The sequence below is a fragment of the Penicillium verrucosum genome (assembly GCF_028828655.1).
Source record: "Penicillium verrucosum strain IBT 35672 chromosome Unknown utg000001l_segment0_segment0, whole genome shotgun sequence".
In the NCBI taxonomy this organism is placed as follows: Eukaryota; Fungi; Ascomycota; class Eurotiomycetes; order Eurotiales; family Aspergillaceae; genus Penicillium; species Penicillium verrucosum.
The window spans coordinates 10,341,840-10,369,380 of record NW_026643210.1 but is presented as its reverse complement, the minus strand read 5'-3'; the positions used below and the strand labels follow the sequence as shown (position 1 = coordinate 10,369,380).

General features: G+C 49.4%; 11 protein-coding genes across 11 annotated transcripts; 5 read left to right on the top strand and 6 right to left on the bottom strand.

Annotated features, from left to right (window-relative positions):
- Window positions 1–3,068: 3,068 nt before the first annotated feature.
- On the top strand, window positions 3,069–5,982 carry N7516_003775 (elongation factor 2; the record flags this gene model as incomplete). The annotated part of the gene is made up of 5 exons (XM_057216495.1): window positions 3,069–3,076; window positions 3,134–3,149; window positions 3,349–3,406; window positions 3,477–5,908; window positions 5,965–5,982. The coding sequence occupies 5 exons, from the start codon at window positions 3,069–3,071 to the stop codon at window positions 5,980–5,982; spliced, it is 2,532 nt and encodes an 843-aa protein (XP_057078378.1).
- A 741-nt stretch (window positions 5,983–6,723) lies between these two features.
- N7516_003774 (CCCH zinc finger and RRM domain protein) lies at window positions 6,724–9,106 on the top strand (the record flags this gene model as incomplete). The annotated part of the gene is made up of 5 exons (XM_057216494.1): window positions 6,724–6,788; window positions 6,859–6,977; window positions 7,033–7,704; window positions 7,753–8,732; window positions 8,789–9,106. The coding sequence occupies 5 exons, from the start codon at window positions 6,724–6,726 to the stop codon at window positions 9,104–9,106; spliced, it is 2,154 nt and encodes a 717-aa protein (XP_057078377.1).
- A 139-nt stretch (window positions 9,107–9,245) lies between these two features.
- On the bottom strand, window positions 9,246–9,549 carry N7516_003773 (putative lactoylglutathione lyase (Glo1); the record flags this gene model as incomplete). Its single annotated transcript, XM_057216493.1, has 2 exons — window positions 9,246–9,284; window positions 9,337–9,549. The coding sequence occupies 2 exons, from the start codon at window positions 9,547–9,549 to the stop codon at window positions 9,246–9,248; spliced, it is 252 nt and encodes an 83-aa protein (XP_057078376.1).
- Window positions 9,550–9,559: 10 nt separating this feature from the next.
- On the bottom strand, window positions 9,560–10,968 carry N7516_003772 (O-methyltransferase; the record flags this gene model as incomplete). Its single annotated transcript, XM_057216492.1, has 3 exons — window positions 9,560–9,677; window positions 10,089–10,284; window positions 10,431–10,968. Coding segments are annotated over 3 exons (852 nt in total), but the record flags the coding sequence as incomplete, so codon positions are not given.
- Window positions 10,969–11,395: 427 nt separating this feature from the next.
- N7516_003771 (transcription factor domain-containing protein) lies at window positions 11,396–13,799 on the bottom strand (the record flags this gene model as incomplete). Its single annotated transcript, XM_057216491.1, has 3 exons — window positions 11,396–13,520; window positions 13,591–13,645; window positions 13,715–13,799. 3 exons carry the CDS (start codon window positions 13,797–13,799, stop codon window positions 11,396–11,398), a joined length of 2,265 nt encoding a protein of 754 aa, XP_057078374.1.
- An 878-nt stretch (window positions 13,800–14,677) lies between these two features.
- N7516_003770 (MFS transporter) lies at window positions 14,678–16,737 on the top strand (the record flags this gene model as incomplete). Its single annotated transcript, XM_057216490.1, has 7 exons — window positions 14,678–15,149; window positions 15,230–15,307; window positions 15,379–15,813; window positions 15,890–16,348; window positions 16,433–16,527; window positions 16,589–16,666; window positions 16,723–16,737. 7 exons carry the CDS (start codon window positions 14,678–14,680, stop codon window positions 16,735–16,737), a joined length of 1,632 nt encoding a protein of 543 aa, XP_057078373.1.
- Window positions 16,738–17,034: 297 nt separating this feature from the next.
- Window positions 17,035–18,713, bottom strand: N7516_003769 (uncharacterized protein; the record flags this gene model as incomplete). The annotated part of the gene is made up of 2 exons (XM_057216489.1): window positions 17,035–17,940; window positions 17,994–18,713. 2 exons carry the CDS (start codon window positions 18,711–18,713, stop codon window positions 17,035–17,037), a joined length of 1,626 nt encoding a protein of 541 aa, XP_057078372.1.
- A 976-nt stretch (window positions 18,714–19,689) lies between these two features.
- Window positions 19,690–20,231, bottom strand: N7516_003768 (uncharacterized protein; the record flags this gene model as incomplete). Its single annotated transcript, XM_057216488.1, has 3 exons — window positions 19,690–19,808; window positions 19,868–19,998; window positions 20,080–20,231. The coding sequence occupies 3 exons, from the start codon at window positions 20,229–20,231 to the stop codon at window positions 19,690–19,692; spliced, it is 402 nt and encodes a 133-aa protein (XP_057078371.1).
- Window positions 20,232–20,830: 599 nt separating this feature from the next.
- Window positions 20,831–24,604, bottom strand: N7516_003767 (GTPase BMS1; the record flags this gene model as incomplete). Its single annotated transcript, XM_057216487.1, is given in 4 exon segments — window positions 20,831–21,172; window positions 21,187–24,282; window positions 24,342–24,412; window positions 24,478–24,604. The coding sequence occupies 4 exon segments, from the start codon at window positions 24,533–24,535 to the stop codon at window positions 20,831–20,833; spliced, it is 3,567 nt and encodes a 1,188-aa protein (XP_057078370.1). The 5' UTR covers window positions 24,536–24,604.
- Window positions 24,605–25,114: 510 nt separating this feature from the next.
- N7516_003766 (urea carboxylase-associated family protein) lies at window positions 25,115–26,108 on the top strand (the record flags this gene model as incomplete). Its single annotated transcript, XM_057216486.1, has 2 exons — window positions 25,115–25,850; window positions 25,912–26,108. The coding sequence occupies 2 exons, from the start codon at window positions 25,115–25,117 to the stop codon at window positions 26,106–26,108; spliced, it is 933 nt and encodes a 310-aa protein (XP_057078369.1).
- A 592-nt stretch (window positions 26,109–26,700) lies between these two features.
- N7516_003765 (uncharacterized protein) lies at window positions 26,701–27,074 on the top strand (the record flags this gene model as incomplete). Its single annotated transcript, XM_057216485.1, has 4 exons — window positions 26,701–26,715; window positions 26,764–26,804; window positions 26,858–26,926; window positions 26,987–27,074. The coding sequence occupies 4 exons, from the start codon at window positions 26,701–26,703 to the stop codon at window positions 27,072–27,074; spliced, it is 213 nt and encodes a 70-aa protein (XP_057078368.1).
- Between the last annotated feature and the right edge of the window lie 467 nt (window positions 27,075–27,541).

The window sequence follows — 27,541 nt, the reverse complement described above, 5'->3', positions numbered from 1 at the left end:
TGTATATGGAAAATCCTCTATATCCTGCATCCACAGAAGTCTCGTAGGATGAGAAACAAGGCGCTCTTCTTTCTGGTGGTGTGAACAAATCCAAATACAACGGACACTCCAAGCTTCATAGACTCCAGGTTGTGTCTCCAACAATAAGAGTATCGGTTACCCCCCAGTGATGGTCATGTCTGATTCAATCGACTTGCTAACGGTGAAGTTGGAATGCATATCAGTCATATTGGTAGAAAGGGTATTGTTATAGCCACCGGAGCCGTTGCAGTTTGTATTGGCTCGAAACATAGCACAATCATACGAGGTCCTTATAGGCACCTAGCATCCATTACTGACCATCCAAAATTCCACCTCGATGCTCTGTGGCGGGGTGCCTAGTAGATGTTGGTGTAAATAATATTTTCCTGAAAAGGTAACAATTAGTAAGTTATAGGTAAATGTTATCAGGATCAAGACAAAGACATCATACATTATTGCCGATTGGAAGGAGGACTGTATCGTCCCTCCTTAACTGTGTATTGGCAACATATTTCGCGACATTCTTGTGTTCTAAAGGCACATTGAACACAGCAGGCACATCTCTTTTTTCCAGACAAAGCATTTATAAGAGACGCCCAGGACGCCCAGGACGAAAAGCCACGACCCACTACGGATGTCGATCGGCGGTTAAACGTTAAACGTGGGGATATTTTACAACTCATCTTTGTACTGGGGATCGACATTTTAATTTTTCTGCTCTGTATAGGGGCTAAATATGGTATAACTAAATTGACGCTAAACCCCTGGCTTAGAGTAAGATTGTTATCTGGCTATAGCAGAACAACTTGGCTTAGTCGCAATTGGACTCGCTTATCCAAGGAGCTCTTAGCGATTAGGTGGCGCCCGCTAGGTGTTTGAGGGTCTGAATGTACGGAATATTTGGGGGCTAATTGACTGAAAAAATATTGGTTTAGAATACCTATATTGAAGAGAGGTATACTAAGTTATAGATGATTAAAAGACGATATTTAGTTTCCATCTAGTGAGTTTCAAAAATGGTAACGCAACACTTGTGTCTCAGCCAACAATTTATTGATTGCCTTGTCCATCATCCCATCTAATAGTGTAAGATATAGTTCTAGTTTTGCTTGTTCTAAACTAACTGGCATCACTGCCTATGTAACTATATGGTGCTTGTTCTGGATTTGACTAACCATATATATATATTTCTCCATGGATAGGCCTTGCAGGGCATATAAGAACTTCATTCGAAGCCCGTACAGTATATGTCATGATAAATTATTGCCTGTACAGAAATATGGAAAGACTTAATGCATATATAGCGCTGAGGTTGTACAATTAAGTGTGAACCATTTTGAAGTGACGAGGTTTACTACTGGTGATTTTGTATTTGCAGTATCCTGCCTCATCCCTTGATAGGTTGCCGTTTCACTGTATCACACCAAACATATTCATGACTGTGACAACAAGATATTAATTTCTAGGATAGTTCGGTCAGGATCCTATGTTAGTTGCATTTAGTATATTATAGCAGATTGGACAGCCTTTACAAGTCAATAAGTATAGCGAGGAGGAAAAAAGGAGGCTAGGCTATACACCCCATTACGTGAGGAGCCCCCTGATTATTAGAATGGCTAAGACCTTGAGCCACATGTGAGAACACGCAGCTTAGAAAGCACCCAGGTAGCAAAGATGGCCATCAATGGAATTAGATAGACGGGCTAGTTCACCGGATTCGTCGGTTGGTAAGGTGGCAATGGCTTATGAGCTTGGGTGATATTGCTTTCGGTCATGCTTAGTTTCTGGGAGAGTGAAGGAATTGGCAAGGGAGGCCATATGGGTACGGTACTTCACAATGGAAGGTTCCAATCTTATCATTTGGATTTTCTGGCCAACGGAAACGCCCGCTGAATCGCACGATTCCATATCATACGGCCGGGATGGCTGCCGGGACTGGGCACCGGAACACTCGGGCTGAAAGACCGTCCCGATTTATGGATTGTTTTTGAGATCCTCTATTTTAGTTGTAGAGTCAAGCATTTGACAGATTTAATTATTTGTTTGGTTTTATTAACTTTGCTTTGACTACATGTAGCTTTGTAGTTTCTTTCTATGATATAACTAACTAGGTAACTAGGTGTATGCAGGTGGGATGATTTGATGCCTTGATGCCTTGGTGCCTTGGTGCCTCCAAATGAGGAGTTTGCCCCCACTAATGTACGGTGCTGCACGAGCCAGAAGATCGGTGAAAATTTGTCTCCTAGTTTTATGTAGAAAGAGGATGTTGTTTTCAATGCAATTGAAGGTTTGAGGTATCTCTATTTTGAATTATATACTATGTACACATATAAATAATAGCTATATCGGTGTACCATACATTGAGCTCTTGAGCTATATGCTGTAGCCCTGGGGATCAATTTGAAATGGCTTACTAATGTTGCATTGCCCCACCAAGTTGATAGAGGGGTTTTGGACAGAGTCAAGTGTGTTTGAGGGAACCTTGGGAAAGCTAAAAAGCATGAAATGAATCATAAGCTCTAAATTGACTCATTTAGAAAGGTCAAAGAGATTATATTATGTTGTATATCCCAGATATAGCTATAAAAAGAGTCGGAATACACCTCTCGCTTGTGATATGACTGTCAAACGTCACCGGAGCACCCACGGATGGCAAAAAGTCAGCGTAGTGAGTCAAAGACATGAAAGTATAGAGGATTTGAAATCAAAAAAAAGGACCCAAATGAAAGTCAAGGAGAAGAAGGTGAGCAATCAAAAAAAAAGAGAGAATAATAATACACCCATAAGGGAAAAAAAAATAATTGGGCTAGTCAGCTCAAAACGCACAAAACCGGGAGGAGAAAAAAAGTCCCCACTTTCGCTTTTCCTTTTTTTTCTCTCCCACTTTCCCTTTCCCCTCTTCTTCTTCTTTCCCCCCTCTATCTCTCTCAGGAGCAGTTGCACATAGGACATTTTTGATTCAGTGATCGAGAACTCTCGGTCCTAGTCATCTGTGTGCTCTTCTTCTTCTTTTCTATCCTAGTTTTTTCTAAGGATCAACCGCCAAGATGGTTAAGTAAGTGGTTCTCTAGAACGATTTTCTACGACGTACAACTAACAATGATGTGAACAGCTTCACTATTGAAGAGGTTAGTATTTACCTTTCAAGGGTTCCAAGGTTATAGAAAATATTACCAGCGGAAGGAGGGCATATATTTCCCTCGATTGCTCTCCTTCCATGCCTTCCATTTCTCGTCTCTCACTTCCGCTGGTGATACTTGAGAACCTTTCTGTCTTGGAACAGATAATCACCAAGTCATCATGAATGCCGATACTGACCTACATCAGATCCGGTCCTTGATGGACCGTCGGGCTAACATCCGAAACATGTCCGTCATTGCTCACGGTAAGTTCTTTACTAAAGAATGATATGACACTATGAAATGACCAATTCTGACTTGGTTTCTGTGCTTCAGTCGATCACGGAAAGTCCACCCTGTCCGACTCCCTTGTCCAGCGTGCCGGTATTATTTCCGCCGCCAAGGCTGGTGAGGCTCGTTTCATGGACACCCGTCCCGATGAGCAGGACCGTTGCATTACCATCAAGTCCACCGCTATCTCCCTCTACGCCAAGTTCCCCGACCCAGAGGATCTTAAGGAGATTCCCCAGGCCGTCGATGGTGAGGAGTTCCTGATCAACTTGATCGATTCCCCCGGTCACGTCGATTTCTCCTCCGAGGTCACTGCCGCTCTCCGTGTCACTGACGGTGCCCTTGTCGTTGTTGACTGTGTCTCCGGTGTCTGTGTCCAGACCGAGACTGTCCTGCGTCAGGCCCTGACCGAGCGTATTAAGCCCGTTCTGTGCATCAACAAGGTCGATCGTGCTCTTCTCGAGCTCCAGGTCTCCAAGGAGGATCTGTACCAGTCCTTCTCCCGTACCATTGAGTCCGTCAACGTCATCATCTCCACCTACTTTGACAAGGCTCTCGGTGACGTCCAGGTCTACCCCGACAGAGGAACCATCGCCTTCGGTTCCGGTCTCCACGGCTGGTGCTTCACTGTCCGCCAGTTCGCCATCAAGTACGCCAAGAAGTTCGGTGTTGACCGCAAGAAGATGCTTGAGCGTCTCTGGGGCGACAACTTCTTCAACCCCAAGACCAAGAAGTGGACCAACAAGGGTGAGCACGAGGGCAAGACCCTTGAGCGCGCCTTCAACCAGTTCATCTTGGACCCCATCTTCAAGATCTTCGCCGCTGTTAACCACAACAAGCGTGATGAGATCTTCACCCTTCTCGACAAGCTCGAGGTCGTCCTCACCAACGATGAGAAGGAACTCGAGGGCAAGGCCCTCCTCAAGCTCATCATGCGCAAGTTCTTGCCTGCCGCTGATGCCCTTCTGGAGATGATCTGTATCCACCTTCCTTCCCCCGTCACTGCCCAGAAGTACCGTGCCGAGACTCTCTACGAGGGTCCCACTGACGACAAGGCCTGCATCGGTATCCGCGACTGTGACCCCACTGCTCCTCTGATGCTTTACGTCTCCAAGATGGTGCCCACCTCCGATAAGGGTCGTTTCTACGCCTTCGGTCGTGTTTACGCTGGTACCGTCAAGTCCGGTGTCAAGGTCCGTATCCAGGGTCCCAACTACGTCCCCGGCCGCAAGGAGGATCTCTTCATCAAGGCCATCCAGCGTACCATTCTCATGATGGGTCGCTTCGTTGAGCCCATTGAGGATGTCCCCGCCGGTAACATTGTCGGTTTGGTCGGTGTCGATCAGTTCCTGCTCAAGTCCGGTACCCTCACCACCGATGAGACTGCCCACAACATGAAGGTCATGAAGTTCTCCGTCTCCCCCGTTGTGCAGCGCTCCGTCGAGGTCAAGAACGCCCAGGATCTGCCCAAGCTTGTCGAGGGTCTCAAGCGTCTCTCCAAGTCCGACCCTTGTGTCCTGACCATGATCAACGAGTCTGGCCAGCACATTGTCGCCGGTGCCGGTGAGCTCCACCTCGAGATTTGTCTTAAGGATCTCGAGGATGACCACGCTGGTGTTCCCCTCCGTATCTCCGACCCCGTCGTCGCTTACCGTGAGACCGTCGCTGGTACCTCCAGCATGACTGCTCTGTCCAAGTCGCCCAACAAGCACAACCGTCTGTACATGTCTGCTCAGCCCATCGAGGAGGATGTCTCCCTCGCCATTGAGTCTGGCAAGATCAGCCCCCGTGACGACTTCAAGTCTCGTGCCCGTGTCCTTGCTGACGAGTACGGCTGGGATGTCACCGATGCCCGTAAGATTTGGTGCTTCGGCCCCGACACCACCGGTGCCAACCTGCTCGTCGACCAGACCAAGGCCGTCCAGTACCTCAACGAAATCAAGGATTCCGTTGTCTCCGGTTTCCAGTGGGCTACCCGCGAGGGTCCCGTTGCCGAGGAGCCCATGCGTTCCGTCCGCTTCAACGTCCTCGATGTTACCCTGCACGCTGATGCTATTCACCGTGGTGGTGGTCAGATCATCCCCACTGCTCGTCGTGCTCTGTACGCCGCTGCCATGTTGGCCGACCCCGGTCTCCTCGAGCCCATCTTCAACGTCGAGATCCAGGTTCCCGAGCAGGCTATGGGTGGTATCTACGGTGTCCTCACCCGCCGCCGTGGTCACGTCTACACTGAGGAGCAGCGTCCCGGTACCCCTCTGTTCATGGTCAAGGCTTACTTGCCCGTCAACGAGTCATTCGGTTTCCCTGCCGATCTCCGCTCCGCTACCGGTGGCCAGGCCTTCCCCCAGTCCGTCTTCGATCACTGGAGCATCCTCCCCGGCGGTTCTCCTCTCGACCCCACCACCAAGCCCGGTCAGGTCGTCCAGGAAATGCGCAAGCGCAAGGGTCTCAAGGAGGTCGTTCCCGGTTACGAAAACGTAAGTCTTTTTGCTCACTATCTTTCTTGGTCTCAGACACTAATCTCGTTCTATAGTACTACGACAAGCTGTAAAAATGTTCACGGTCACCCAGAATTTCCCTTCTGCCAGTCATTCGTGGAATCTTTCATGAGATTGATGAATTCAATACAATTTCTTCGGTTCAACAAAATTTTATTCCCTCATTCGTCGGTATTTGCTTCGATCGTTCCGTCTTTAGAAATCCGGGCATGAGCCTTGAAGCCTCTGGGCATCATTGGTTCTGTTCTTTCATTGCTGTTTCTACATTTGCTTTTTACCGAGGGTCTTTTTGCTTTTTTTTTACGTTTTTGCTGTAGTCTAGCAACCAGTTTCGATATGAAAATAAAACTTGGGTATGCTAGGCACAGCTGTTATTCCGTAGAGGTTATATGAGTAATTGTAAAGATCAGAAAGCGAAAAGCAGGACACAAAATGATCGCAATCCCCCATAGAAACAGTATTGTCCTATGTAATAAAAGCACGTGATCGTGATCTCCCGGGACTCGCGTTTTTGCCCTCACCTTCGCGTCCTCCCCAGCCCATGTCCTTCTATTCCCTCACGGTTGGGGGTGAATGCTTATCAGCTTAAAACAGCTCATTCTCAAGCTTTATTATTTGAAACACAAAGCTGTAATTTCATTCCATACACGATTACCACTGTGCACGCAGGGATCTTCCCGAGTGACGGCTTTGTTGAAACCGAATCCCTGCAATCATCGTCACTTTCACGTCAATCTCTCGTCCGACCCAATTCACTTGTCGCAGTTTGAAATTGCTCGAAAATCATCTTCGCCATGCAGTTCACTGACGCGGAAGCCGCTGACGTGAAGAAATGGGTGGTCAAAAAACTGGAGGACATGTGAGTTGATCAGGCACTTTGACACGGTTTCGGGAAAGAAGCAACGACTAATCGTATTCTTCGCTTGTAGCTCTGATGCCGACTCTGATGTGCTCGCAGACTATGTTTTGGCGCTAGTCAGGTCCGATGCGCCAGCCGACGAAATCAAAAAGGTCTCGGTGGAAAACCTAGAGGATTTTCTGCGCGAACGTGCGTCTGATGTCTCGATCGTTTGGGGTTGTTTCATATGACTAACGCTTACTAGACACGCAACCATTCGTCAACGAGCTCTTTACAACATTCGGACCCAAACAACCCGCGCCTGCTCCACCCGCACCTGTACCCCAGCTTCAGCGCCAGCCCCAACCCGCTGCCCCCATTCCCTCGTCACAACCCCCTGAGAATGCCCCCAGCGGCCCAAGAGCTGCTGTCGCTCCTGGCAATGCCAACCGCAAACGAACTTTTAATGAGGGATTCCAAGGGGAGCCGGAACACGATGATGGTGGGTTCCAGAATCGCGCTATGAAGACTGCTCGACGCGGCGCACGCGGAGGTGGCCGTGGCGACTTCATGGGTGGGCATCAGATGCAACAGGGTCAACAATATCCCCCACAGCAGCAGGCTCAAATGTTCGCTCCGCAGCAGCAGGGCCAACAGTTCCCTCCGCAACAGCCCGGTGGCTTCCCCATGATGCCTGGTTTCCCGCCGTTTGACCCGAACGATCCTATGGGAGCAATGATGGCTATGCAGGGTATGGGATTCCCACAGATGCCGGGAATGCCTATGCCTGGGATGCCTGGTCCTCCCGGTCAGCCAGGAGCCGATCAGATTCCACAAAGCAGCCAGCGATGTCCGTTCTATGATACCCAGGGTATTTGTTACCTAGGAAATACCTGCCCTTACCAACACGGGGAGGGAGGTGTCTCGAAAGACGATGGTAAGAGAAATTCATTCATCCTAGATATACCTTTGCTAACAGTCGCAGAATATGACCCAAAGACTGCAGGTATGCATGCGCAGCGGGGCGGTGCTCCCACACGCGGTGACCGTGGCCGCGGCCGTGGCCGTGGCGGATTTAGTGGGCGAGGACGAGGCCGGTCGGATTTCTCATCGGCAGGACCCAATGAGGACCAGTCCATTACGACTATTGTTGTTGAGCAGATTCCCGACGACAAGTTCAACGAGGATTCTGTGCGCGAGTTCTTCTCTGAGTTTGGTAACATTACGGAGGTCTCTTTGCAACCCTACAAAAAGATCGCTCTGGTAAAATACGAAACTTTCCCCGAAGCCAAAGCCGCATGGTCCAGTCCCAAGGTCATCTTCGACAACCGTTTCGTGAAGGTTTACTGGTACAAACCGAATCGCGAGGAAAAGCCTGAAAGCGCACAACCTGAGGCACCCGCCTTCAACCAAGAAGAGTTCGAGAAGCAACAACAAGAAGCACAAAGGGCACACGAGGAGAAAATGAAAAAGCGACAGGAGACTGAAGCCGCCAAGCAGGCTCTGGAGCGTCAGCGCGATGAACTTCTCAAGAAACAGCAGGAGGAGCGGGCCCGCCTCATGCAGCGACTCGGAGCCACAGCAGACACAAGCGATGCTGCCGGTACTGGGGATGCCATGGTCACCGAGTCTGCCGCCGATGAGAATATCAGTGATGAGACGAAACAGCTGCGAGCTCAACTCGCTGCCCTCGAGGACGAGGCAAAGAGCCTTGGCCTAGACCCTGCGGCTGACCCTTCAGGGCGAGGTGGATACCGTGGTCGTGGTGGCTTCCGTGGCCGAGGCACATACCGCGGACGCGGCGCTTATGACCCCAATTTCCGCGGAGGATACCGTGGCCGTGGTGGATTTGCGGCTCGCGGACGAGGAGGTGTGCTGCGTCTGGATAACCGGCCTCGACGAGTCGCCGTATCGGGCGTTGAACTGAACTCAGACAAAGACGAAGCATTGCGTCAGCACCTGATGGTAAGTCATGTATATTTCCAACCAAGCACGGCGTGTACTAATTTGTTATGTTCTAGGGCGTTGGCGAATACGAATCCATCGAGGCACACCCAGACCAGCCCAACTCCGTCGTGGTAGCATTCAAAGAGCGCTTCCAGGCTGAGAAGCTCATGTTCTCCCCCTGGAACATTCCTTCCGTGGGCGAGGTCCAACTCACCTGGATGGCCAACCCTCCTATTGTCCTTCCTACCGCTGGATCATCAACGGAATTCAAGGGTGGCCTTGGGCAGGACGAACCGGAAGACACAGTCATGTCGTCCACGTCGGTGGGCAACACTGCCCCTGCGCGTGATATGGACTACGACGTTGCGGAGGATGACAGCTGGGGCGCGTAATTCCGGTAATTTTTCTCTACCATCTCATGTCGGTTGTACAGGCTACATTAAGCTATTTTTACGGGATGGATGTTCCATTCCCGACCTGTTGTCTAAAACAAACCGTGCTGCAATCGTAGAGTGTAACAAAAGTAGATTCTCAAACGCTCTGAGGAATCAACTCGACCGTATATCCATCCTATCAACTCACATCATCAACCCTACCTATCTATGAAGGCATAGAAACTCACCGGATCAGAAATTATAGCACCCACATCCTTAAGAATCCTAACCCCACCCTCCCTCAATCTCTGCACAGCAGCCAACACATCAGGAACCGTGAATCCCAAATGCGCGAATCCAAGATGCGGGGGTACATTTCCCGTGGAAACACCACCACCACCACCGGCATCCTCCATACCATGCACATGATACAACTCCAGAAGTCCGCTTATCCCCGTCATAACTGGTATTTCACTCGTCCTCTTCGCCCAAGCGGTGATGTCTTCTTCGGTCTTTGCCTCTGCCGGCGCATGTCCGAGGTAATAGATAGTAAAGGGTCAGGCATTCATGGTGAAGATTACGCGCATACCTAGTTAGGAGGTTGATGTAGAAATGCAGTGAGCGGGATGGGTCTTGGATTCCCAGTGCTACGTGATTTGGTTTGTAGTCTTTTGTTGCTGGTGTTGCGGGTGGGTTTAGATTTGGGGCTGCGTTGAATTGGCTTTGGGGGTTGTGGAATTGGGGTGAGGACATTGGGGATATGGATTGTAGATGGGGATTTATCATAAGTATGGGGTTTGTGGAATTGAAGGGAATACTCGAGGGGTTGATGGTTGATACTCCAATGCAGATCCCGTTTGGCCTACCAAAGAGAACACTGAGTATGTATGTATGTATGTATGTATGTATCTATGTTGGAATAGATCTCAGGCATGAAATTGGTCGAGAACAGCGTACTACTATGCCATTGCTATGGGTTACTTCAAGAGACTACCTCTACTGATAAACAATCATATCCAAACCACCCTCATACGGCATCGTCACCCGTCGGAACCCACTACCCTCAGCATCAACATATGCAAAGAGCTCCTGGTACCTATCACCCGCTTTGATCGTATTATCAACGATGATGACCGCACCAGGTCGGAAATGCGGCTGGACGAGCTTCAGCGCAGGGAGGGCGAGAGGGGTCCAGACTAGATGCAGTGGTTAGTATAGATGTTCCTAGTGTCAACTAGTTATACACCAATATAGTATGCAAAGTCGAATAGAAGATAATAACCAGGGAATCAACCAGACACTGCACACAAGCCAAGGAAATAAAAATAAAACACCAACTTACTATCCAACAACAAAAAATCCACAGTCCCCAAATCCTCAGTAAGAGTCTCCCGCAGATCCCCAACACGAAGCTCAATAACATCCTCAACCACCCTACCAGCCTTCGCCCAATGCGCTCTCGCCACTTCAGCCTTGGACTCCTCTTTCTCTGTGGCGATAACCCTCGGCTTAGTGGTAGCGCTAACGCGCTTCGCATTCTCCGCAACAGCAAGCGCTAGATAGATAGTGCTAACGCCGAAGCTGGTGCCGGCTTCGACGACTGTTTTTGCGTTGATGCTGCGCAGGATGTGGTAGACTAGTTCGCATTTGTCTTGGTCGAGGGCGATGAACTTGTCCAGCATGATGGAGTCGAATTCCGGGCTGCATTGTTGTGGCAGGGTGGGCCAGTCCACGGTTGATTCTTGGGTTAGGGATTTGGTGTGGAGGTCTTTTAGGAGGGTTATGATTTCTGGGGTGGTTGTTAGGGGTGAGGGGGCATTTTGGATTGGGTTGGATTGGGATTTGGGATTTGGGGTTGTGAATGGAAGTATGTATTGGTTACTAGGAAGAGGAGTAGTAGTAGTAGAAGAAGAAGAAGAAGAAGAAGAAGAAGAAGAAGAGGGTAATGGAATGAACTACCGAGGTCTGATCTTAGCTATGAGGGCCTGAGAAAATAGGCATTAGACATTAGACATTAGACCTTAGGCATTAGGATTGGAGAATTGGAGAACTGGTGTACAGCATACAACATAGATAGTTAACTAGATGGGTTCTCACGTCAGAAAATCCTCAAACCGCAATGTCTCAAGGCCCAATTGGTATCCAGTGAGTCACCGGGGAGCCCTGTGCAAAGTCCGTACGATGTACACACACGCCCTTGTCGGGATTCAAGTGCAACCCTTGTCTGGTAGCTACTACACGACTATGACTATAATTAGCCCTAAATTCGCCTTAGTTGACCCCAAAACTGGCCTTAAAATTGCCATTCTACTGCTCTAGCAAATCCGCATAACTATCCAAAGACCTCCCAATCAAAGCAACCATCTCCCAAATATAATCCGCCGTAAATAGTCTGGCCCACAACCTAGTAACCGCAGCACTAAGCCGAGTGTTAGTAGCAAGCAACCACTCCCTCGAAACACCATGCTGCACTTCCATAACCATCTCAAGCACGAAATCCCTCAACCGAGTCTCTTGCTCCGTCAACCTCGGCTCCGGATCCGACACCGTGATCGCCTCAAGCCACTTTGCCAGCAACACCGCGCACTCCAGAGAACACAAAGCATGCTGATTCGACCACTGCGCCACCTGCGAGTGCGCAACAAATCCAATACCGAGCTTGACGGGTGTGCTGAGGGCATGTGCGCAGTGGAGCGCTGCGCGCGTGAGACGGTCGCCGCGTTGGACGGAGAGGTTGTCGCGGAGACTTGTTGCGATTTGGACTGGGTCCCAGGTTTGCAGTTGGCGGGCTGAGCCGCAGTCCGCGTTGAGGCGGATGTAGGCTAGTCGGAGTAGGGCTGCTGATGTGAAGGATAGAGGGCCGTTCGGGCTGAGTGGGTCAACAGAGGATTCTTGGTTGCGTTCCCAGCACTGACACCAGCGTTCTAGGGCTTGCTCGACGTGGACGAGCTCCGGTGTAGATGTCATTGATGAGGGGCTGAAGCGGTTTCGTCGGGACACGGGTAGTCGGCCCGCTTTCGTCATTAGCCAGATGTCTTGTAGGATTGCGTGGATTAGAACGTAGCCTCCGAGTGAGGAGAACCGTTCTACATTGCTGGTTGGGCCAAATAGGGCGGAAAGGGCATCTTGGAATTTCGGTTCGCCGGGACTCTTTAGGCGCTCTGTCCGCCAGAGGTCTGCGTGCGTGGCTTGCCATTCTTTTTCGGTGCTGGGTAATTCGATTGTGAAGTCTTCTGTGAGGATCATTGGTGGGACGTCGAAGACGATGGTTTGGATGTTGAAGAAACAGACAACAATTAGTTTGGTGCGTTTTACACTTTCCCGGCGTATCCAGCTACTCCATGTCCCGTCCTGCTCGGGTAGGTGGTTGAGTCCTCCTTTTCGCATGAGCATTTCCATTACACTGCGAAGGGACAGCCCCTCATGGTATGGAGGGTTGTTGATAAACCAGAGCGACACCGAGGTTAGGTACAATAAAGATTGTAGAGTTTCTAGGGTATCAATGTCGTCGGCCACATTGGCCGGGGACAGCTTGCCCGACTGGAAGACCCGGCGGACATGTTCCAAAGTCACTGGCTTGGCAACCTGATAAAGCCGCATACTGGTATCTGGCTCGCGGCAATACCGTGCACCCAATGCCGCCATTGATAAGAAGAGCGGTAATGTCATCGAGTCTACATCGAGAGTCGGGATATGGACAATTGGGTAGTGCTCATGGAAACCAGTTACATACCCGGTCAAACATCGGGATAGTGCATGTCGAGACGGCAACGATGGATCTGAGACCACATTGGCGTAGTCGGACAACATATCCAAAAACTTCTCCCGACATTGAGCCGTGACTGGTACGAATCCCGTGGGCTGGCGTGTCTTGGAGGATATGTGATACCCCTCCGGCTGGAGCGAAGGTAACTGAGCACCATGCCGGGGAAGTACAGAACTCGAAGGAGTTGAAGGAGTAGTTTCAGTCAGTGTCCCTCTATCAGAAGATTGATCATAGTCCGGAACCGGGGAGAAATTCAAGGGTGGGAATAGCGGGAGTGGCTGATAAGCCGACGAGAATGGATGATTTGGCAAGGGGACGCTATCCAAGAATGAGGTGAAGTCATGACCATGATATGATCCAGATCCGAAGCCACCTAGAGCATATCCGAAATCCGGGGCTGGAGATGGGGTGGTAGGTCCTGCAGAAGGATCGTCTGTGCTAGCCAACTGACCTAGCATTGGACGATGTACGCCCGATATTCCTGAATAATGGTCATCGGGCCTTTGCAAAGAGCGATTAGATTGGACATGGGTTGGGACTACAGATGCCAAGGAGTCTAACCCTTCCAGGGTGGGAGGGTTAGCGGGGGAAGGTGTGTGTGTCTGGTTGCTGGCTGGACTGGCGTCGAGGTTGTGAGAGAGACGCTCATGACGGGCCAGCAGATCCCTGAAGGGGTGAGTAAGTATCTAAAGAAGCAAAAAAAAAAGCACCTGCAAGGTTGGATTATGTATCATACTTGCGTGTAAAGGCCTTGGAACATTGATCGCAGGCAAACGGTTTCTCTTTGGTATCTGTGGGAGGGGGGTTATCAGACGGGGTATGGGGTGGGGGGTATTTGATCCAAGATCTGGAAGACATACGTGAACGATCGTGTCGTTGGAGATGCTCTAAACGAGCAAATGCCCTCTGGCATCTGTGACACTGATAGGGCTTGCTACTCAACATTGGGGGATGGACATGTGGAGTTGTGGTCTCGGGGGATTGTCGCGTAACTCCGGTGAGTACGGCATATTCCTTTTCTTCCCTTCCAGGGTTGTTCACATGCACCACAACCCAAGTCGAATTGATTGGAATATCACCATCTGGCAGCCTTGCATGTTCATTTTATTATTGGATCACCCTCCTGCCGATTCCCGAGGTCTGTCTATTGATTGTTAATCACTTCTGTCGAATCGGTCGCGAATCCGCAATTCCCCAAATTCCCCAAATTCTCCAAATTCCCCAATTTGGAGAAAAGGCCATCAACTTTGGAACTTGATTTGATGTCTGTTTGCGGAGAGGAATATAACCCCCGCAATGCTATGAATTGTACGGAGTATATAACTAATTACAAAATCTTTATTTTATTCTTATATTTTGTATTTTATATTTGATATTCTAAATTATATTCTGCATTATATCGTATAGTTACATAGTTATATTAACTAAAATATTGCCCATCCAAACACATAACACGTAAGCCAAGCTAGACATATTAAGTAGGCGGTGACTCCGATGCCAAGGATTCAGGCCCCTGAAGAGCATTATCAGGTCCACGCCAACTTGGAACTTGGGAGGTTTGGGAGGATTTGGGAGGGTTTAGGAGGACATTTTATATGGGAATTCAGAATAAGTCCTAGTATTAACTGCATGGGTATATCCTGTCAACAAGCCCCACATTCATGTCAAATAGGGGGAATCCCAAGTATGACTCGGCCTTTGATCCATTTCTCCAATTTTCTTTCGGTTGGACTCCACGCCCTAGATGCTTAGCCTATAAATCATTTCAAAAGTCCGTCAGAAACTAAGAAAACTCTTACCAAAACATCATCCAGACTCACTCCATGGCATCTACAACGCCGGGTGCACTTAAACCCCAACTAACAAGCATGGAAAAGCGCGATGAGACCGCCGAGTCTCTGCGTGGATCCCAAGATATCGAATACCGATATTTAGAGCTGGAAACACCCCTACCGACCCCATGCATTACTTTACCACCCGGCCCCGCTCAGTCATCACCGCCAGAACCGCCTAGTCTAGAGAAATATACATCTCCATTTCTCTGGCCGCAATGGCGCAAGTCCATGATGACTTATATCGCTTGCGGGGTTACTGCGCTAGCCGGTTATGCTGCGGGTGAGGTCAGTCCTGCATCCGAGGAATTGACTAAACTGTGGGGGATCAGTAAAGTCGTGTATAACCTGAGTATCACGCTTTTCTGTTGTGGGTTTGCCCTGGCGCCGATGGTGCTGGCTCCGTTTTCCGAGATTAATGGACGGAGGCCCATCTTTATTGCTAGTGGGATTCTCTTCGTTGGTATGTATACTGTGTTTCACTGTGTTTCACTGTGTTTCACCGTGTTACTACTTTCCTCATGCTGACTTATTTTACAATAGCTAGTTTAATTGGCTGTGGAGGTACGCAGTCCTTTGCTGGATTGCTTGTAGCTCGTTTCTTCCAGGGTGTGGGTGGATGTATGTATAGCCTGTTCCGATGGTAAATTTTCCCATTCAACTCGCAATAGATATTAACTTCACCCTCACAGCAACATTCTCCACCATGGTTGGCGGCGTTATCAGTGACATTTACCATGCCAAAGACCGCAACACGCCCATGGCGCTCTTCTCAGGATCAGCATTGTTCGGCACTGGCCTGGCGCCAATAATCTCCGGCGCAATCATCACACGCACCACATGGCGCTGGGTATTCTACTCGCACGCAATCGTGTCCGCCGCATTTGTCATTATCATCTACTTCTTCTTCAAAGAGACCCGCGGCAGCGTCCTGCTAAGTCGCAAAGCCGCAAAGTTGAACAAGTACTACGAGCAACTAGAAGAAGCTGGTCATCGCGGTGTAATCCTACCGAGCGAAGAAGCATCTGAGGAAAAATGCATTCGTCGAATAAGATGGAAGGTCAAGAGCGACGAGCAACGAGCATCGATCGCAACAATGATCCAGATCTCGCTTTACAGGCCATTCCGTAAGTATACCTCGACCATGAAATCAAAGATATATATATAAAAAAAAAAAAGAAAAAACGCTAACATCCAACCCAGACATGCTCCTCACCGAACCAGTAGTCTTCTTCTTCTCTCTATGGGTCTCCTTCAGCTGGGCCGTCCTCTACCTCCAATTCAGCTCCATCCCACTAATCTTCAGCACAAACCACAACTTCACAATCGAGCAAACAGGCGCCGTCTTCACCTCCATGTGCGTCGGTGTCATCATCATCACAATCATCAGCATCTACCAAGATCGCATCGCCATGCGCTTCGGTAAGCACACCACTTCCCCAGAGGGCAGACTCTATTTCGTCTGCATCGAGTCTGTACTTCTGCCCATCGGTATGTTCTGGTTCGGTTGGAGTTCTTTCCCGTCTGTGCACTGGATCGCGCCTGCCATGGCCGTTGGTTGTGCGACTATGGGCATCTTTTCGATTTATCTCGCTACGTTTAATTACCTCGCGGATACTTATCATCGGTATGCGAGTTCGGCGATTGCGGCGCAGTCTTGTTGTAAGTTCTTTTCTCTTTTCTGTTTTTTTCTCTCATTGTTCTCTTGGTGATGGTGTGGATATTTGCTGATATCTGGCTTACTAGGTCGGAATATGCTTGGTGGTATCTTTCCACTGGTCACCAATGCCATGTTCACCAACCTTGGTTATCCAGAGGCATCGAGTCTGCTGGGAGGACTTGTAAGTTGTGGTGATTACCTTGGCCCCAAAGGAAGAAAATAGACTGACTGGATCGAAATAGGCTGCTGCTTTAACTCTGGTCCCCTGGGTGCTGGCCTTATACGGCCCCAAGATTCGAGCTAGGAGCAAGCTCGCAAGTGTAAGTGATACACTCCCTCAATGTATACATAATGCCTGGGACTAATGAAATGATAGGAGCTCGCACATTAAATGATACACAGCGAATACCAACGGCGAACACCACAAAAAGTAATTTAATCATAGTATTTTCGGATAGGGGATTCATATAGAGAGACCACGACATGCATATTATCAACTATTTCAGGCCCAATAGATGCCCGGCCTGAATTTTCATCACAGCAAAATGAATTGAAGTCATACCAACCGTACGCTTCCTATGATCTGAACATGGTTATGCTAGCAAGTTAAAAACCCCCAATGCTAAAGCGATGTACATGCCATGTATTCCATGCAAAATCCCGAGATCTTAATATCAAAACAATGCAATTACCTCGGGCGTTGATGTCCTCTAAATGGATGTGCACCGTTAATCCTAGGACGATAAGATGCATACCGACCCTCATCCTCGCTATCACTATCCATTTGATCCAAAAGACGATCAATATCATCACCAGCATGGGCTTCCAGCCCTGGTTTTCTTCTGGGTTCACGACCATTGTGAGACACGGAGCTTTGGGACCCCTGGCTTCCATCTTGCGGAGCTCTATTGCTGGAAGTGTTGATGGACTCGTTCAGGCTGCTTTGCGTGCTCGCTGGTTGCAATGGACGAGGACTGAAACGATACCCCGAGTTCTCGGGGCTGGACATGAACATCAGGGTTTCAATGGCGTCTTGTTCCATGAGTGTATTCTGGGAGTGGGTACGATGTTTGTAGAAGCCGTTCGGGGTGGATGTTGGTGCGTGTGTGTGAGATGATGAGAGCGAGGGGGTCCCTGGCCCTAGGACTGGTTGGCCGTTGAGTGGTTGGGCGAGGCCGTTCTCTTGGTGTGAATGATGGCGTCGGTGGCGGGAGATAGGGCTGTGGTTTGAAGGTTTGGAGACTGCGTTAGGATTTGGTCGACGGCGCTGGTTATGACCATTTGATGAAATGATATCCACAGGCGGTGCTAGCTTGGGAATTGGAAGGAATTGATTAGATGAAAATGCTGATCGCGAGCGGTTATGGCTCGAGAAATTATGAGAGTTTCCGTTGGATGATGTTTGGGAATCTTGTGAAAAGGGAGTGGAATTTCCTGCCCGCAATGATGAAATGTCACTTGATGCCGACAGGCTCAATGGCGACGCGCTGTTGTGTGTTCGCAATGCGGTCTGAGGGGTAGCTTCACGAGACTGTCGGGCCTGTTCTACTTTGGCCGCTGCATATGATAGACGTGTACGGATATGGACCGACAACTGGGTAATACAAATGAGCTATAGATTCTGGAGGGAGCGAGTGGGCGCGTTACCTGTGCAATCCTACTCCCATAAGCTGACGAGCCCGTACTCTTCGAACGGCGTCGTGCAGCTCCATTCGAATCGGCAATGCGGGCTGTGGGAATATCTAAAGTGGACTTGAAGTCGCCAGCCGCTGTCCGTTTCTGGCTTGGACCCAAGCGAGCATCAAAGTTCGACCTTGTCTGCGAATGCTTTGGCGATGGCGGTGGTGATATTGAAGCATTGCCGGCTTTTATAGGTGCCAACGAGGGTTGCCATCGATCTATTGAGCCGCCTCCATTCACCGGCTGCACATGCGGGGCGGGTTGGGATGCCAATAACTCCCGATCCATCCACGGTTTCGATGTATGTCTATTCAATGTATGAGAGTTACCGAACTCTGTCGACTGGCTATTATCACCATTGGTCGAGGATGAAGGAAGGCTGGAAAGGGAGTCTGTGACGGTGCTAGCCGAAAGGTCTAGTCGTCGGCCATCGGCCGATGTATCGCTGCCGCGCTCCGATGGTTCGATATAGGCTGAGTTCGGGTTACCCTCGCCGTGAGCGAGGGTAACGGCGTTCAAGCCATCCATTTGTATTGACAATGGTTGCGGCGACTGTGTGGGTTGGGTCTTAGCCGAAGGCATTGGGTTGTGAGGCACGGGAGACGTCGCATTGTTCATAGAGTGGGTGTTCGCACTGGCCTCCGCATGGAGCACCCCGCGATTAAACACATCGCGATCGTCATTCATGGTCAATGATGGGGTGTGGAAGATCAACAGATGCTAGGATAGCGACAATTGGCAAATACGCGCGACCTAGCTTTAATCGCGAGTTTACGCGGCCGCACGATCTCAACACGCATGTCCTGTCTCAACTCACCGCATCGAGAGTTGGGACCGGAAAGGCCCGATATGAAATGATTTAGATGCAACTAACAGTCGAGATCTCAACAAGACGCGTGGGAGCACTGTGGGAACCAGGAGCATCTGCCCGATCGAGTGGCGATCGACCAGTACGCGCGCAAGGGTTGCGACAGCACGAGGCGGCAAATAGGGTTCTCCACCGTGATTTTAACCGCGGATGAAGGACTCGACAAGGGTTTGAATAGAAGAATGCGAGTAGTAAGAACTAACTTTGAATATAGATGCGCCACAATATGTTAGGACCAAAAGAAATGCCGTGGAGTAGTTGACAGAGAGTTAAGGATGACTGGTCTTGGAACACGCGTGCGAGGCGCGGTCACGTGGATGGTACTAGACCAATCTCATCGGATTCAATGAGTTTCTGTAGAAGGAGTATGTTTCCTAAATCATCAGTATATCAGTATATGGTCATTTAGAGATGAAGATGGTTGAAGATGGTTGTGAGTGGGCTTATGTTTGATGGGCTATACTTCGAAGTATACCAACAACTAGTTACCATCTACAAGACTACAATATACGAGTCAAGAAAGCAAATAGGATTTCTCATTAATGATATAATATACAAAATTCTGAAACAATGGCTCAACTCCGATAGACAACTCAGCGGAAAGTAAGAATAAGCTGAGAGAAAAATAAGCCGAGAGAAAGCAAAGATGGATCCAGATCCATGTTCAAGAGATATAAAGAAAACAAAAGAAACAATCAACCCTTTCCTCCGTAGTTCGTAGTCCGTATCCAATTTAGGCATCAGCCTGGCCTTTGATACCTCACCAGCACTGAGCCACACACCCATACAACCCCTCTAGATGACGACCGCTGTCGACATCTTCAGGTAATCCGGATTCAGACCAGAAGTGATCTGTTCGACCTCCGGAACCTGAGAAACAGGGCGATCAGCCACGTGAGCAGGCTTGGGCGCCTCTGGAAGGGAAAGTTAGCATCGAAGACAAGTTTGGAAAGGCATAAGGGGATCAACTTACTTGGTTCTTTGGGGCCACGCCAGATCTCCGTCTTCTCCTTCCAGTCCTCATACTTCTCCTTGCAGTCCCGAAGCTTAGGCTTAAGCTTGGGTTTCCATTCTTCCTTATACTTGGGCTTCATCTTCTGGTAGCTAACAAAGCTATTAGTATATATATATATATATATATATATATATATTTAGGATGATTGGATGGTGGACTTATGTACTTACATTGCGCAGCCCAATAAGATGACGATGGCGGCTATGATGAGCGCGAAGAGTAGATAGACGACGGTGGTTTCCTTCTCCTGGTCAACCTCGTATTTCTTGTCCTCCCGAGGAGAGAGTGTGTTGGCGTTGACACGGCTTGGAAGGGGAGCCATGTTATCCAATGATTATTTGATGCTAGAAAAATGAATTTATTGATGAATGAAGATGAAGCTTTGATGGAGCTTGATGGAAAATAGATGTAGTTGGAGAGTTGGAAATCTAGGACAGTGAGAATTCGCGAGGATTATATAGACAGGACTACGAGTGCTACTAAACCTGTTATTGAATCGGAGTATGAAGCTTTGCGAGTTAGGGTTGCTTTACCTGTTGTGGTGTCGGGGATGATGGAAAGATGATTAGGTTGTCACCTACTATGCCATATCCGGGCCTATGAACATGCAAATCCTAGGTTCATTTAGGACTTTCCTGCCTTGGGAACTGTCAGGTGCCTGGAGGTGCTCCATTCTACTTCTGGCATCGGAGACCAACCGACGGCGAGAAACAGCCTCGTCATTAGTACAGGAAGAATGGATAGTACAGACGGCATAGTGGAGGCAACGAGAAGAAAGCATAGGCAAACAGTAGTTGCATTCATGAAATAGTTTTGATATAAATAAACATCCAACATAATGTAAGTACAAGTTTTGGGTCCAAACGCCATCTATGCAAAAGACCCAAGTAGATTAAGACATGTCCAAGAACAAAGAATAGATCACTTGCGCTTCTTGCCGCGTCCACGGCCACCAGAGTCTTCATCCGGGTTCTTGCGCTTCTTGCCCTCCTTGCGCCAGTAATCATTGCGCTCTCTCTTCTCGCGCTCGGCCTTCTTCTCCAGACCATCAGCCACCTTAGCGCGGTAGACCTTGCGGCGCTCCTCCTGCTTGACGGATCGCTTGGCTTGCTTCTCGTTGCGCATGGTAGTGAGCTTCTGCATGAGATCACGGGCCTTCTTTTCCTCGCCTCCGAGGACAACGGCACGCTTCTGCATGTAGGTCTGATCCTTGTGGCCCCTCATCTTGGTGATCTGGGACTTGAAGGGGAGCTCGGCGGCCAGCTGTTTTGGCACACGGAGCGGGTTGAAGTGACGGGCTTGTCTTTCGATGGGCTTGTAAGCCGAGTCTTTGATTTGGGGGTGGCAATACCCTGAGCGTGACGGACTTCACCGGTCAAGCGCATGCCTTGCCATCCATTATCACCCTTTTCACCATCGACCTGGTCCAACAGGTTGGTCACAGGGTTGTAGTAGCGGTGGGGCTTGATGGGGTACCAAGCACGCAGGAAGGCAATATCACTCATCAAGATTTTGTCCTCGAATGTAGCACGGAAACAGCCATCGGGCTTGGATAGCGCACGCTTGATCTGACCGCGAATACCAGAGACAGTCTTGATGGATGCACCTTCGAACTTGGCAATTTCCAGCGCAGAGGTGAACATGTCCTTGATGAAGGCGGTGTTCTTGAAGATCTTGTAAGGGTGACCCGTGAGCTTGAGCTTCTTGACAATTTCCGTGTGCTCATCCACGCTCTGAACAACACCAGTGGCCGCAATACGGAAACCGGGGTTCTTGTTCGAGAACGAGTTCACACAGCAGAAACCGGTGTTGGGAGCAACAAGAGGTCCGTAGAAGGTAGCGAAGCAGTGCATATGCTCAGGGGTATACTTAAGCATGCGGTTTCGTGTCCGACTGTCGGAGGTACTGTAAATAGGCATGGTCTGGAAGCGACGCCAACCAAGCGAGAAGATCAATGGATCGTTACTCTTGAGAATCTTCTTGTGCCAGCGATGTCTCTTGATGCGAATCTGCACGTAGCCGAATCGGTCCTCAGTAGGCGAGAGACCACCAACGATGACAGGGAAGCGAGGGTTGAACTTGGAGACAAACTCGTAAGGTACGTTTTCGAGGACGATACGTGCGTAGGTACCGGCTTTGTAACCTTCAGCCCGGGCGCGCGAGGCAGGGTCGAGTGTCTCGAATTCGGCGCGGTTGATATCTGCCTGCTTTTGCAGCTTGGCTTTCTGCAGATCATACCAATCGTCCTCGCCGAACTCGCCATCAATACCATCATGCGTCCCGTCCTGAACCTTTCCAAAGCCTTCGCGGTCCTCTTCTTCAAAACGTAGCTTCAGTTCTTCCTTCTTTTTGGCATTTCGCTCACGCTCGGCTTCCAGGTCGGCAGCATCTTCGGGCTCATCTTCGCCTTCCTCATCCTCATCCTCATCGCCATCTTCCTTGATACCGTTGAAAACCTCGCCAGATTCCAAGTCTTCGTAGTCACCGTCACCTTCATCTTCATCCTCGTCATCCTCATCACCATCCTCATCATCTGAGGCACCACCGGAAAGTTTGCCAGTGATGAAGCGGAGTTTGATTAATTCGAGCAAATCCTCGTCCCGCCACTTCCGCTCCAGCTCATCGTAGTCGTACTCTGGAACAGCGCGGAAGTCGGCTTGGTCTTCTTTCTCGTTGTTTGTCTTCTTGAAGAAGTCCTCGCCTTCGTCGTCAGCGGTTCTATCTTCCTCGTCCTCCTCCTCGTCGTCGGAGTCTTCACCGCGCCATGTCTTCACGACATCAAGTGGGGTGATCGACTCGTCGTACATCATTCTTGACAGGTCGCTGACTCGGAAAGGAGGGCGCTTTCCGTGAAGAGACTTGGCATTGGCGAGCATGTTCTCCTTCCATCGAACATTGCCCTCCTCATCTTCATCATCATCCTCGTCCTCATCTTCATCATCATCCTCGTCCTCTTCTTCATCTTCATCCTCGTCTTCATCACCGCCCTCGAGTTCCTGGTCCGAGACTGAAGAGATGGAACCCAGGTCGGAGTCACTGTCAGCGAAAGCCATGTCTTCTTCCTCTCCACCAGCGTTTCCGTTCTGTTTGGCCTTGAATCGGGCTTCAAAGTCTGCAGGCGCAGACATGTCGAGTTCGCCTTCATCATCTGTCACATCTTCCTCGTCCATATCTTCATCGGCCTCCTCGTCGCTATCGAATCCTTCGGGAATATCTATGTCGTCTTGTTCAGGTACAGCCACGCGGGCGCGGCGTGGGGCTTTCCGGCCAGTCTCGTCGTCATCCGCTTTATCGAGGGCCTCGCCGCCACGGAAGAGACGAACACCCTGGTCAGCTTCACCCAGCATCTTGCGCTCGCCTTGAAGACCAACAACAAGGTGCTCACCAAGACCCCGGCGTTCCTCGTCGTCCGAATCCTCGTCCGAGTCCCGGTCAAAGGTGTTGGTCTTGATATCGATGTAAACTGCATCCTTGTCGACCAGGACACCACCAACATCAGACATGGGAGCGAAAAGCAGCTTTTGGTGCTCGCCAAGCTTGCGCCTGTTCGATTTTCCTGTTGCCTTGGCGATCTGCTGGTCCATGTAGGGAGTTGGGCATGGATCGGGTAAGCCTTCAATATTGGAAACAGTCAGATCACCAACACCAGGAACATGAACTCGGGCTCCATGGGAGGGAAAGTTAGTGCCGCGCAGGTAGCCGTAGAGCGCGACTGTGCGATCACACTTCGAGTTTTCCTCGATCTGAGTAGGTGGTGTAATGTCCAAGAAGCGATCCGCAAGCGCGTAAGGGTGGGAGTTGCGCCACACGAGCGGACGAGGGTTTTTCATAACGGACAGGAATCTTGAAAGGTTGTGCACTTCACGATCGGGGTACCGGCCGTTGATAACACCGGACAAGTAAAAGAGCTTTGCGCCCGCGTATAGCTCACTCCAGAAACGGTGCTTCAGGCGCTTCTTCGCGTCCTTCAAGGTGCTGTGTTTCTTGAATTGATCAAGATGAGTAAGAATACCGAAGACGTTACCCGGCATACCGGCCGTCGATAAAGCGTTCAAAAACTCCATAGTCTCCATCTCGAATCCAAAGTTTCCGTCAATCATGAGAAGCACAATATCTGCGATCTTTGAAATATCAATTGCAGCTGCGAGAGAGTCGGACGGGCATTCGATGAAGGTGAGACGCTTGCGCTTGGTCGTGACAACGGTCAACGGGCCTTGAGGCGAGCTGAGGGTTTGCTTGGTGTAGCGGCGAATCAGAGATTTGAGCAGAGTTGTCTTTCCAACTCCCGGGGGTCCAACGATGGCGACAACGACTGGCGGGGCCTCCTCGGGCATACGATCCACGAGGGGGACATGGAGTCTCTTTTCTTTGACCTAGAGCAGAAGTCCGGGTCAGCATCAATTGACCAGCAAAAGAAAATCCATATACATACATCATGCGATCGCGCAGCCTGTTTATTGAGCTTTCCAGGTCTGGAAGTGACGAATGCTTTCGGATTAGCACCTATAAAAAAATCATCATTAGCATGGGCTCGAATTTGCAGATTTATTGGAGCGGTCTCGCCGTACCCTCAAACTTCTTCTTTTCTTTGGCAGGGCGATGCGCCCTGTTGGCCTGTTGCTCCATACTATCTGTGAAGAGGTATAATACCTCGACAGATCGACTCCTTTATTCAAAGAGTAAAGAAAGACAAGCGCAATCGAGGTAGAGGACTTTCCCCGACAGCCAAAAAATTAGCAGCAATTATTTTTCTGCCAAAGCGGAGTAGATAAACCTTAGTCAGGGGATCAGAATCTTTATGGCCTAAGGCACAAACAGCATGTGTTGACTATTCCTGAGGCATCAATCCTTATCGTATACCGGCCCGGTAATTTCAATGTTGGCTCCACCCTGAGACATCACCCCGCTGCCTCCTTCCTTCAGTCTACCCGTGGACGGTACTAAAGTTCCGTACACTAACTAGCGCTATCTTACTCCGTACACCGCACGAAACTCCTTTAGAAATCGCAGGATGCAATTTCCCCTCGTGGCTATCATGCGGGGCAGCATTAATGTCGGGAAGCCTCCGATTATCTCTAGCTAACTATAAATTTACTCTATACTCCCCCACAAAACCCCAAAAACCCTATGAATCCAATCTTCCTCCGTGTCTACTAGACGTTTGTGTAACATCCAGTCTCTATATCACCCCACCAACCGTATATAATGTCCACACGCCAGCCACCCCCAGCTTACACAGCACCGCCCGATTCGGGGGTTCATGCAACTTCGCAGTTGTACCGCTCAATCTCTGAAACCGCATCTAGCCCCTCTGCGCGAATCCCAAAGGAATCATTTACTATCAGACCATGCTCTGCCCAAGCGTGGGTTGTACCTGCCGGCCACATCTGCCGCCTGACGACACCCAAGGGGCCACAGGTGGGTGACCTGAATATCTGGAACGCAAGTAACCCCCGAGAACGGATGTGGGCTGCACGTACCCGACAGATCCACGCCTCTCACGTCTCAGTGGGTGATCGACTATGGTCGAACCTACCGTACCTGCGGCCCCTCGTAACAATCACAGGTGACTCGTTGGGCGGCGGGCAGCTGCATGACGTGCTTGGACCGGATGGAAAGCGTAACCCGGAGGTTGTGTTTGGGCCTACGCAGTTTGGAGGGCGAGTGCATGACTTAATGGGAACTCGCTGCGATCCTTATGTGAACTTGCTAATGGGCGGAGAGACCTTTGACTTCCACTGTCATTCGAACCTGACTCGTTCCGTCGTCCCTCATGGACTTACGGAGCTAGATGTCCATGATGTCTTGAATGTGTTTCAGGTGACTGGGTTGGACGAGAATGGAAAATACTTCATGGAGACCTCCCCTGCAAAGGCGGGCGAGTACTTTGAGTTCTTTGCAGAAGTGGATGTCCTCTGCGCGCTATCTGCGTGCCCTGGTGGTATGGCACCATGCTACACAGATGTCCCAATTTTTTTTTTATATGCTAATGATACTCGCAGGTGATTTATCCAATTGGGGCTGGGATGATAAGGAAGCTGATATGGGGGCCACTTGTCGTCCGTTGGGTGTGGAGGTATATCAACTGACAGATGACAAGATCCTGGAGGGGTGGAAGGCCCCAGAAAGCCCCAAGTACAAGGGAATGCACGGGATGAAGATGCCTCCCCGCGAAGAGGATGGTTACATTGGACTTTAGGGTAAACGCATCAAGTAGAAAATTATAGAGTCGTTTAATCCAAGGTTGAAGGGTTGAATGCTTGTCTCTATGCAAGACATGTATCAAGACATCTTGCCCCGCGTTTTCTTAAATATGATGTCATTGCCTTGCATCGTTACATCAACAGCAATTCCCCTCCTTTACAACATATGTTGTACGTTATAGGCCGGATTGAAATTATACGGGACATTATAGAGTCATTTAAGCAAGGGATGCAACAGAAATCTTGCATTCGGGAGTGAGGTTACTATAGTTAGAGGCCACTACCAGACCCATGTCAGACAAGCATATAAGACCACCTAATAGATCATGCCAAGTAGCACGGGAACTACCCTAAGATACTAAGATACTAAGATACATCCATAATGTAGTAAGGTGACAAAAGGGTGAAGCGGGTGAAAGACAAAGCGGCTGATTGGAAGGTACCTGCTTCAAGGCACCTTCCAAAATAAAGTGTGGCCTTCCCCCTCAAGCCCCTCTCTCTTTTTTCCTACGAATTCTTTCTTTCTTTCTACATACCCTTTCTCCATTCACGTTTTGTACCCTCACCCATATTTTGCTATCCGACGTCATGCCTCTTTACAACGTGAGTTCGGCTTTATCTTCAAAAATATCCGGACTAACATCTCCCTAGATCACCCTGAAGACCGACGCCCCCGTTGAGGAGCTGGAAAAGTGTGTGGCATTGTCATTATCTTGAATATCTTGGTACTAACACATATTCTCAGGGCCAAGGCAACAGCTAGGGAGAAGGGCGGCATCATCAGACATGAATACAGCATCATAAAAGGCTTCACGTAAGTGGTGCCGGTCTGATCTATACTATCGTGACATGCTGATATATGGATCAAAACTAGTGTTGAATTCCCCGATGACAATGTCCAAGCCTTCGAATCTACCAAACATGTCCATGTTGAGCAGGATGGCGACGTAACTACAAAGTAGATGAACCTATCCATCATGACTAGGGCTGAAGGCTGAAGTCCTTGTGGATTGAAGTCGTCGTGGATGCTCTGTGTTATGACCGACCCGAAACATGAAAGCTGGATATCCGGGGGTTCTTTTTTTTTTCATTTATTTTTGTGTGTTTTGCTTCAGCGAGATGACTTGATACCAATTATGCGACCTGATTTCATCCGCGATGTCATGTACATCTTATGAGTACCGGATTTTTTTTCCAAATGTGAGATGTACAGGCATTCATACAGATGAAGCAATTTTCCTGAATCCAACCATCAGCTTGAGTGATGGGCACGGTGTGTATGAATTTAAACTTGGGTGAGCCCTATGTAACATCCAAAAGTAGAAATTCATGTAAACACACCTATCACCGGTAAAATATGTAGCAACCTTGATCCCTGTTGATCTACAACATTGGACCGATGATATCCGCACCGCCGATGCAGATCTTC